The sequence below is a fragment of the Coregonus clupeaformis genome, unplaced genomic scaffold (genome assembly GCF_020615455.1).
Source record: "Coregonus clupeaformis isolate EN_2021a unplaced genomic scaffold, ASM2061545v1 scaf0285, whole genome shotgun sequence".
NCBI lineage: Eukaryota > Metazoa > Chordata > Actinopteri > Salmoniformes > Salmonidae > Coregonus > Coregonus clupeaformis.
Window position 1 is genome coordinate 441,982 of NW_025533740.1, and position 11,845 is coordinate 453,826.

The 11,845-nt window shown below is 42.1% G+C and overlaps 1 protein-coding gene across 1 annotated transcript; it reads right to left on the minus strand.

The window, feature by feature from the left end:
* Positions 1 to 7,862: 7,862 nt before the first annotated feature.
* Positions 7,863 to 11,599, minus strand: LOC121542598 (transcription factor SOX-4-like). Its single transcript, XM_041852020.2, has one exon. The coding sequence runs from the start codon at positions 11,067 to 11,069 to the stop codon at positions 9,939 to 9,941; it is 1,131 nt and encodes a 376-aa protein (XP_041707954.1). The 5' UTR covers positions 11,070 to 11,599; the 3' UTR covers positions 7,863 to 9,938.
* Positions 11,600 to 11,845: the final 246 nt, after the last annotated feature.

An 11,845-nucleotide genomic window follows, 5' to 3' on the forward strand; every position in this document is an offset into this window, starting at 1 on the left:
GTCCTTATAAATACAGACAACACACTGGTTTGAAAACAAATTCTAACTTTATCAACTTAACTATGCAATTTGAATAGAAAATAAATATATACAACATTTAATAAAATCCATGTAATAACGTTCTAAACACCACCAGGTCTAAACCAACTACATCAATTTACGCACTGCAATTCTGAAATACGCCCTGCAATTCTGAAATACGCCCTGCAACTCTGAAATATGCACTGCAACTCTGAAATATGAAATTCAACTCTGAAATATGCATTTCAACTCTGAAATACGCACTGCAAGCGCAACTTAGTTTTAGGATAAATGTGGTGCACCAAGTTGGGAAACAAGCGTCACTCCACAAGTCTTCCCTGATGAAATCGCTGTGGAAGCGGGGTAACCTACCCATGTTGTCCTTGAGGGTCCGACGACACGCCTATCCAATTTAGAGGGCCATTGTTGTGATGTGCGCCGGCAGATATAATCCAATTCCGATTCCACGAGTTTCAGAATTCCAAAAGTAGTCCGGTAAAGGTCGCCGGTAAATCCACCACAGTGTAGATGGTTATTCAAAGGACCTGCAGCTAAAATCCTGTTGTGAAGGTACCGCTCCAAGGAACATTTTCCAATTTAGGCCTCCCGGAAAAAAAAAAAAAAAAAAGCATTTCAAATAAAACAGGTTTCAACCCACCTGAGGATAGCAGAGGAAAATCAAATTTATTGAGGCCCTCTGTGTTATTAACAGTTTGGGCAGAGAAGAGAGTTTGAGGCGATAGAAAAGTTTGTGATTAACACTGGCAGACATCTTTTTGTTCGTTTATTTTACAGTCCAGCAAAGTGGTCGATGAAGCGGATGCAATAGGCTAACTAAAATGCATCATGGCGCCTGCCAAACTATACTGTCGTATTTATTTAGATAATCCTCAACAAGTTCAATACACATTTATTTTTAAAACGTTATTCAGTGTTTTATAATGAGTGTAGATGAACGAACACATGCTACATGTTAAAGATGTGTAACCTGAGCATTGCCCATCAAATTAGAACAAAAGTTTGCATGGTTTCACAAAAAGGTTGTTGGAATATTCGTTTTGCAACTTGAGGTGTAAAACATTAATTTAGACTAGAAGATTAAAGCATTTTTGAAGAACCCAATATGATTTTAAAAAAATCTACAGATTTGCTCTATTCTATGGATGCTCAAAAAAGAGAGACGTTCGTATAAATTTGCATCCATAAATGTGTCTTTTCCCCCCTTCATGACCACTTGTAAAAGGCATTTAAACCACCGCAGGCAATTATTTCCAATAGTTTATCGCTTTTATAAAGTCAAATAGGCCTATGTTTTTTTTTTTTTTCTTCTTTCTTTTTGCATTCTTGTATTCGCTCCTTTTGGACGTATGGAACAGAACAAAGGGGACGTAACAAAGGAGTGTACACCGACTCACTGTGCTGTGCCATATACCTGTTGCTCAAAGCTCACTCCCAAAACTACCAGGACTTAGTCCGCCTTTATACGTTGTCGCGTTCTGGAATCATAATAGAAGACTGTAAAATGTTCCATTTAGTCTTATTTCAGCTATTAGGATTGTCTAAAATCAAGAAGCATATATGCACCTGATTGTATTGTTCGAAACTCTTCACAAAAAAAGTGTTCATATCACTCTCAACTTCACAATGTAATTATTTATATGAATTGGCCTACGAATTTGTATTCAAAAGTGTATTTTATCCAAACATTTATTAGTAAAAGTAAGTTTCGTCGTCACGCGTAATTCTCTGCCAACTTCCCTCACCATCCAACTTTTTGACAGCTTTGTCTCCTTCAGACCATCCCTTGAGGTAAAACACCACAAACTTCGATTCGTATTTCTTTTATATGTTAATATATACGAGTTATTTAGGAAGATTATAAGGTACATTTAAAAGCATCCATGCTCTCCCTCTCCAGCCTCCGCGCTGCATCAGACAAAGGAACGCTCCTCTCCGCTTTGTGCTCTCAACTTTGCGAGCTGACGCACCAACTATCAGCAACTTTTTATTGGAATTAAATCTACAAAAATCAAATCAAAGACAACACATAGCATAACATTCACTTTAAACCCACTTACCTTTTTGCATTTCCTATGTTCGTGGAGGTCGTCGTTGCGTTTGAAAAAGTTTAAAAGTGCATATTTGGGTTGTGTTGTTGGCGCTCTTTGTCTGCACGTGTGAAGGGGATTCTTGGCCGCGCCTTGTTCATTTCAGTTTCAGTCCCGCCCTCTAAATAGAACTAAACAACAACAAAGGAAGGAATATCATAGGTACACTATATTCATAGGATAAGCACTAACAACATATTACTACATTATTATTTGATTGATTTTCCATTTATTTTACGGTATATTTCCATATAAACCGTTACTTCGGTAACTCTTTGTCCAGAGACCTCTCTGTCTGTCCCTGTCTGGCTATCCCTCTCCCACATCAATTACGGACAACTCTGATGACTGATATAACTGGACATTTTATAACAGCTTTAATATGGACTTGTTGTCTTTATATCATTCAAATAAAATGAATAAACTTTCTAACAATAGAGAAGTTGAGAGAGATTATAAGGCTTAGTTGGTTAGCTTATAAAGCTTTATTAACGTATATTCTGAATAAGGACAGAAACAATGGAATAACAATTTGGAACTTCTAGACCTCAAAGAGTGGATTAAATGCTTTTATGAAAGATAATAGTTATATTATAAAATACATATTTTTAAATAATTTAACTATTGATCTACAAAGCCTTACATTGTCCTGTCCTTGTGCAGAGCTTCCAATATTCACCCTCAACATTCTTACTTTTAGGAATATATTACATACAAACTGTGAAATACATTTGTACATTTTAATCATTTAGCAGACACTCTTATCAAGGGTTATCAATTAGGGTTAAGTGCCTTGCTCAAGGGCACTTTGACCGATTATTCACCTAGTCAGCTCGGGATTAGAACTAGTGACCTTTCCATTACTGGCCAAACGCTCTTAACCACTAGGATACCTGCCACCCTAATAAATTCAAAGCATTCCATTATAATCAGCACTATGCACTCAATTGATTTTACTTTGTATTTCCTGTTGAGACTAAACAAGTATTCAGAGAAGAACATAATAAGCATCATGAATCTTTAACCTGAACTTGAATTTGGACAGCAGAAAAAGATCACCCGTGGTGTAACAAGCCAGTAGTTTGAAAAGATCACCCGCGGTGTAACAAGCCAGTAGTCTGAAAAGATTGCCCGCGGTGTAACAAGACAGTAGTTCGAAAAGATCACCCGCGGTGTAACAAGCCAGTAGTCTGAAAAGATTGCCCGCGGTGTAACAAGACAGTAGTTTGAAAAGATCACCCGCGGTGTAACAAGCCAGTAGTCTGAAAAGATCACCCGCGGTGTAGCAAGTCAGTAGTCTGAAAAGATCACCCGCGGTGTAACAAGCCAGTAGCCTGAAAAGATCACCCACGGTGTAGCAAGGCAGTAGTCTGAAAAGATCACCCGCTGTGTAAGAAGCCAGCAGTCTGAAAAGATCACCTGCGGTGTAACAAGCCAGTAGTCTGAAAAGATAACCCACGGTGTAACAAGCCAGTAGTCTGAAAAGATCACCCGCGGTGTAACAAGCCAGTAGTCTGAAAAGATCACCCGCGGTGTAATAAGACTGAAAAGATCACCTGCGGTGTAACAAGTCAGTAGTCTGAAAAGATCACCCGCGGTGTAACAAGTCAGTAGTCTGAAAAGATAACCCGCGGTGTAACAAGGCAGTAGTCTGAAAAGATCACCCGCGGTGTAACAAGTCAGTAGTCTGAAAAAATCACCCGCGGTGTAACAAGTCAGTAGTCTGAAAAGATCACCCGCGGTGTAACAAGTCAGTAGTCTGAAAAGATCACCCGCGGTGTAACAAGTCAGTAGTCTGAAAAGATCACCCGCGGTGTAACAAGGCAGTAGTCTGAAAAGATCACCCGCTGTGTAAGAAGCCAGCAGTCTGAAAAGATCACCTGCGGTGTAACAAGCCAGTAGTCTGAAAAGATAACCCACGGTGTAACAAGCCAGTAGTCTGAAAAGATCACCCGCTGTGTAAGAAGCCAGCAGTCTGAAAAGATCACCTGCGGTGTAACAAGTCAGTAGTCTGAAAAGATCACCTGCGGTGGAACAAGACATTAGACTGAAAAGATCACCCGCGGTGTAACAAGCCAGTAGTCTGAAAAGATTGCCCGCGGTGTAACAAGCCAGTAGTCTGAAAAGATCACCTGCGGTGTAACAAGCCAGTAGTCTGAAAAGATCACCCGCTGTGTAAAAAGCCAGTAGTATGAAAAGATCACCCACGGTGTAACAAGCCAGTAGTCTGAAAAAATCACCTGCTGTGTAACAAGCCAGTAGTCTGAAAAAATTACCCACGGTGTAACAAGCCAGTAGTCTGAAAAAATCACCCGCTGTGGAACAAGCCAGTAGTCTGAAAAGATCACCCGCTGTGTAACAAGTCCTCTGTAGCTCAGCTGGTAGAGCACGGCGCTTGTAACGCCAGGGTAGTGGGTTCGATCCCCGGGACCACCCATACACAAAAATGTATGCACGCATGACTGTAAGTCGCTTTGGATAAAAGCGTCTGCTAAATGGCATATTATTATTATTTATTATAACAAGCCAGTAGTCTGAAAAGCATGTTCTTTGTTCTGAGCTGCCTTCCAGCATAACCTGTGAGGTTCCATCTGCTTTTGGTTCAGTTATCATTTTTACGTTTTTCCAGGACAAGACAGTAATTCCATCAAACATTGAATCATATTGTATCTTTAAAGGGACCTAAGTACAGTACCTATTGTATGTCTGTGGTATGGGACAGATACATAGGGATACAGACAGATAGCTGTAAGGTACCAGCGGAGCATGGTCATTTGGGCAGGGACACACATTTGGAGGGATAGACAGTCCATTGTAGTTCTGCTCTCCCCTTGACTGGACTACAAGTTCCAGAGGCCAGCAGAGGGCATGGAAAAACTCAACCCACAGAGTGCAAATGGCACCCTATTTCCTTTAAAGTGCACTACTGGTATAGATAGACACAGTCTGGCTGGTGTATCTAGAGGTAGAGATAGACACAGTCTGGCTGGTGTATCTAGAGGTAGAGATAGACACAGTCTGGCTGGTGTATCTAGAGGTATAGATAGACACAGTCTGGCTGGTGTATCTAGAGGTTGGTTTAGATAGACACAGTCTGGCTGGTGTATCTAGAGGTATAGATAGACACAGTCTGGCTGGTGTATCTAGAGGTATAGATAGACACAGTCTGGCTGGTGTATCTAGAGGTTGGTTTAGATAGACACAGTCTGGCTGGTGTATCTAGAGGTATAGATAGACACAGTCTGGCTGGTGTATCTAGAGGTATAGATAGACACAGTCTGGCTGGTGTATCTAGAGGTATAGATAGACACAGTCTGGCTGGTGTATCTAGAGGTATAGATAGACACAGTCTGGCTGGTGTATCTAGAGGTATAGATAGACACAGTCTGGCTGGTGTATCTAGAGGTATAGATAGACACAGTCTGGCTGGTGTATCTAGAGGTAGAGATAGACACAGTCTGGCTGGTGTATCTAGAGGTTGGTATAGATAGACACAGTCTGGCTGGTGTATCTAGAGGTATAGATAGACACAGTCTGGCTGGTGTATCTAGAGGTATAGATAGACACAGTCTGGCTGGTGTATCTAGAGGTATAGATAGACACAGTCTGGCTGGTGTATCTAGAGGTATAGATAGACACAGTCTGGCTGGTGTATCTAGAGGTTGGTTTAGATAGACACAGTCTGGCTGGTGTATCTAGAGGTTGGTTTAGATAGACACAGTCTGGCTGGTGTATCTAGAGGTTGGTATAGATAGACACAGTCTGGCTGGTGTATCTAGAGGTATAGATAGACACAGTCTGGCTGGTGTATCTAGAGGTTGGTATAGATAAACACAGTCTGGCTGGTGTATCTAGAGGTTGGTTTAGATAGACTGGAGAGGCATATGGAGGTGGATGCGTTCTGTTTGCAGTAGAAAATATAACATATTGAAGGCAAAGTATGCATTTTCTTTCTATTTACATAAGTACAGTACTTTCGGTGTGAGTAAGGTGAGGTGGATCGATTGACAGACGTCAACAAATCATCATAACAAAAAAAATAAAAAATTCAATGCTCTGTCTATTTCTTCATTGTAGGCCACTCATAGTATTAGTGAGTGCATGGGTGCTGGTTGACACTTGTTACCTGAAAGGAAGCCTCACAAGGTTACTGCAGTTTGCAACCAGAGTGGTGTTGAAACACACAGCTTTGGCTTTGGACCTATGAAGGAGCAGGTGCAGAGAGTACAGTAAACACACCCACTCAGACCCTAACTGACAATCCAATACAGTTCCTTTTCTATACAAATCCCCCCATACTCCCAGTATCCAGTGATTTCCACAGTATCATTTCTCTACTCTCACTAGCCAGGCAGGCAGGCCAGCAGTCTTGTCTCGCCTCGCCTCCTCTCCTCTCTCTCTCAGCCTGACACCCTTCCCTTCCCCCAAAGAGAGGAGAGGAGGTAGCTTGGGCTCTAGCCCCCCCCTTCTGGGTTTTTACTGGGGCCACTGCCTTCATACGCCTCCCTCTCTGTAATCAGCTGAGCGGAAAGGGGGCTACAGCAGGGTAGGTGTAAGAGAGCAGCACTAACTTCTACTATCAGGTTAGATAATAGTATGGTTCTTAGAAGGATTAGACTACAGAATGGAGAGGGAGTGTTTCAAGGTTTTAGTCCTAAAACGACTATATTGGCTCTATTCCAATGTACATACTGGCATACCACTTCGTATGAAGCAATGTATTGGAGTGTACGTTCTAGTTAGGATGCTAGAACTCAACACAACGTGTAAGTGCGTGGTTAGTATAGTACTAAACAGCAGGTTAGAAAACTGAGAGCGAGTGTTGTGTTCACAGACAGGGCCTGGGCCTGTTTTCACAGTCTCAGAGAAGGAGTGCTGATCTAGGATCATGTCCCACCCCACTGTCCATGTAATCTTATTCATTATGATCTAAAAGGTCAAACTGATCCCATATCAGCGCTCCTACTCTGAGACTCTTGAACGTGAATACAGGCCCAGCCTGTCTGCTGGGTTGGATGTCTCATCCTGCATGTAGCCAGCCAGTCAGCCCATCCCCCATGCACTGACACGCTGTGCTGTCTGGGGAAGGGGGAGGGGAGCCACTGTCTGGGAGACAGACGTGGAGCTAGGAAGTGAATACATGCCGACTGCTGAATATCATAACCCTTGTCATACCACTACAATATCACCTCCCATGCGTCGTAAGGAGACAGTTGTTTGTTGATAGCTAGGCTAGATATTCATACTATGGACTGATGTTATAGAGACCAAATAAAAAGGTATTTATCTATTTTATCTATTTCTGATACAGTATGTCTGTGAGCGTGTATGAAGTGTCTTTGGTCTCCCATGTTATCACTCACTCACCATATAAACCATCATGGAGAACCACAGCCTGCCAATAAGACCTTGCAGCCTAGACTGTTAATCCTTACTCGGACTAGTGGACAGTACACCATTTTCACTACCTAAAGGAGCGCTTCTGGTGTACCTAATGGCTTTTGTATACATTATTTGTACTTTGAGTGTACAGTAATGTACCCCTGTTGTCATGGTTTAAAGCAGCATCCCTATACAGGTACAACATGGAGGAGGGCTATGTTTCTGTTCAGTACAGTATAACAATGATTGTATACTGTAAACACCAAGTGTACATTAAAGTTGTGTTTTCATTAAAAGGAGCACTTGTAAACATCTATAGATCAGACAGAATGAGTCGACAGAGAGGAGGGGTATGTTTCAGTTCCAGCTGATTTTTATTTCCTTCTTGAAAAAGTTATGTACAGAATTATCAACAATCTGACAGGCAGTGAATTGACACGATTGGCTGGCATGAGTTTTTCCCCCCCCACTCAAAACTTTTGTTATGGCATGACTAGACAAAACGATATTCTACACAGCATATTGCACAGAATGGGATGAAAATAAAAGTTAATATATTTAAAACGGTATATATAAAAAATCCTGAACAACCACCTTAAACGCAAGTAAAGATGTATAAAGAGGTCAGTTCTAGTGCCTGTCATGGTATAGCTTAACAACACATAAACACACAATCTTTTTGCTTATGATACAGTCAAATGTACAAAGATGTTTTCACGTTTTCCTAATTTTCTTATATTTTTTTAAAAACACAACAGCTATAACCTGAATCTGAAATACAAATGCTATTCACCATGCCATAAGATACTAAAACAATTAGCTAGAGTTAGCCAACAAGTAGAAAAGATTACATATTGAAATACAATGAGAAACGCAGTAGGCCTACATAATTGTTGTTGCGGAACTCAAATCCGCAATTTGAATACGCTTTTTTATGATTTTATATCCTTCCATCCAGTGGTTTACACCGAATGTCGATATAAAAATTTAAAAAACGCGGGAAAAAATTGTTACTTTAAAGCTACAATCTTTCTTTATTAGGCAAGATTCTAAAACGAAATGCAGAAGTGCGGCTGCTCAAAATACTTGGTGTGTTGAAGCACATGTTCACAGGGGTATTGAAAAATGTGATAGTGTGTCTTTAAGAAGCCTGCAGATTGATACTGTAAACATGGACAGGAGGCCGATTCATGAGATAACCGGCCACCTGGATCTTTCAAATTAGGAAATCCAAACAGCGATATACACCGATTGACACCCCCTTGATATATATCTGTACAAAAATACACTGACAAAATAATCAAACGTTTCCTCTCTTTAAGTGTCAAAAGTCTACATTTAAATATAAAAAATCAAAAGTGAAAAGTCTAGCCCTTCTTTCGGTGAAGGAAACAGACGGTGAGGGAAAACATCATGATAAGACCAGTACAAGAAAACAACTAAAATAATTAAGTCGAAAATGTTTTGGCCAGTATATAAATACATCATATAAAAATGTCATCTGAATAAAAGAACAAAAGAAAAATCGAGGATGAAAAATAAAAAAAAAAAATCGGTGAGATTTTCTCTATACATAACATCTGAAAAACATAAAATAATTTTGGTCCTGAATCGTAGAGAAGTGTATAAAGTTCAGCACAGATTGGAGTTGCGTTTGAATCCTGAAGTTAATAATTAAATTAGCTGGTGATTTTTTTGTTGTTGTTCCTTTTAGGTAGAAAGGAATCAAACATAGCGCCATCTATATTTAAATAACCCTAACACTAGTTTCAACTGTTCGGCAGTCTTACATACATCTCAGTAAAAGAGAGGACAGGTAACATCATGCGTTTATCTTTTAAAAAAGGTTTGACTTTTAGGTCAACTACCCACCTGGTTCATAAATCCATCTGCCTCGATGACAAAAAAAAACTGTCCCGACAGCCAGCCTATATCTGTACCTCTGTAAGTCTTATGAAGTTCACTTGGCGATCATACAAAGTTTCTCAAATGTCCCTTTTAAGTAACTAACATTGATTAAAGTATAGCTGACCTAAGCCCGCCCTCATCATATATTCGTGCAAATCAATCACAGTTTTCCAGTTCTGATCGAGTGTTTCTTTCAATAGGACCTCGATCACTCCTACTCAGGGCGCAACAATATCTTCCTCTTCCGCTCCAGTCGAGGCAATACTTCAGCTTCTGCTTACTTGTAGCCATGTCTCATAATAACAGTCGACAGTTGATCCTTGAAATAAAAAGCAAGTTATTCTCTCGCTTTGTTCAACAGTTAGCGCTTGGGGCTTGCCGTCTCTTTCTCGGCGGGAGGGACACTTGGTAGGTTACGGTATGACACAAAATCACTTTACCGGAATCCCTTTTTTTGCTCAGTATAGTTAGACAACAACATTTCCTGCTTGTGGATCTCTCGTTCTCTATTTTTCTCGCTCAATACGTGAACACCAAATTAGAAATGGTCGACTCTAGCCAGTCTCCTGAAATCATCTCGCTCACCTCTGGGGTGCAGTAGTCGGGAAACTCAAAGTGAGAACCGGAACCCGACTCGAAATTAAAATCCAAGTCTCTGTCCAAAACCGAGGACCCAAAGCTTCCCAGCGACATGCTGTCAAAACCAGGGCTAGGGTTAATGTCCAGTAGATCATCCTCAAACTCCTCGTCCGATGAAGAGGATTGGGAGGAGGACGAGGAGTGAGAAGCGGAGGGAGTAGGGGAGGACGCCCGCATGCTGGTGTAGTCTTCCGAGGCGCTGGATGGAGACTCGCCGCCCTCCCTGCTGCTGGCTGCGGCGTCCTCGTACAGGCTGAGGGGTTCGCTGGATTCCGCGGAGCTGCTGAGCGTAGGGCTGGCGGGCACCGCTGCTGAAGACGCGCTCACACTGGGGCTCAGGCTGCCGCCCCCGAACACATACACCCGCTTCTTTTTGTCCGGTATTTGTTTGGCAGCAGAAACAGACTTGGATTTGTAAAGAGAATGGTGATCTGTGCCGATAACTTGTTCTGGGTATGATGGTGTTTTGGTGCTGTTCCCAAAAACTATCTTATGAGGTTTGCTGGATGATTTTGAGCCACTCTTTTTAGAAGATGGTTTCATGCTGGTGTTACAGTTGCTACCGCTGATCTTTCCCTCCTTCTCGCCCGGTTTGGAGCTGCTGGACTTCACCTTCTTTCTGGGCCGGTACTTGTAGTCCGGGTAGTCCGCCATGTGCTTGAGTCTGAGCCGCTCCGCCTCTCGTATGAAGGGGATCTTGTCGCAGTCTTTCAGCAGCTTCCAGCGTTTGCCCAGTCTCTTGGATATCTCTGCGTTATGCATGTCCGGCGACTGCTCCATAATTTTACGCCTTTCAATCTGTGACCACACCATGAAAGCGTTCATCGGCCTCTTGATGTGACCGGTGGGTGTTTTGCACCAAGCGGGGTTCAGTTTACCTTCCCCCGCGGAAGAAGCCGTGGAGCCGGGGCTCGGGGAGGAAGCCATGTCCAGATCCATAGCTCCGGAATCGGACGACTCTCCCGCGAACACCGCCTCGGAGCTCTCCACGTTACTTGTCTTCTGTACCATGGTTATGAGAGGGCGCCTGCTTGCTCTCCAGTTCAGTTCCACACGGTAGGTTTATTTAAAAAAGAAAAGTCAGTTGTTGTTTTTTTACAGTTCTAGCTGGCTGTGTGAATAGAAGTCAGTCCTGAGATGTGCCGAACCGGAGCCACAGGAATCTGTAGGTAGCCGTTAAAAATGCTGGATGTGTTCGAAGTTATTTTTCGAGTCTCTGTATTATGATACAGAACTGACCGTGTAAAACGGTCCCCGTTTCCACTCTGTCCTCCTCCGACAATGCTTTATGTAGCCTAAGCTATTCAACCCTAGCAGTCGTGTAGGACTTAAACTTGTGCGGTGTAAGCAGCTGAAAACAAACTGAGTGTCTGTGTGAGCGCACTGACACTGAAAATGTTCCAAGTTTCTGAAGTAAGGTAACTCTTTTTCTGCATAGCTTTTCTTTCCGAGCACCATGCGGGAAGAAGCTTGTTTCACTAGAACTAGGGTCCTCCTTCCATCTGCGCTCTCTGTAACTTTCAGCAGCCTCTAATTTCTCCCCGTGCAGTTTTATCCTTTTCCAAAGATATAATGGCGATACAATTCAGCCAATCCAAGGCTGTCTCTACCCTGCCTAGTGCCAAAACCACGCCCAGTTTCTTCTCATTGGTCCAAAAAGGAATCTAATAATAATCAGCGCGTGCAATGAGGAGCTTTATGTCTGACCTCATTCCAGTATACACGAAAAACTTCGTTTTAAAGAGACACACTTACGTTATGGACTTTTTCTACCCCAGCCAGCCATA

Coding starts and splice junctions, on each gene's coding strand:
- LOC121542598 (XM_041852020.2), bottom strand. CDS start 11,069: ATGGTACAGAAGACAAGTAACGTGGAGAGCTCCGAGGCGGTGTTCGCG.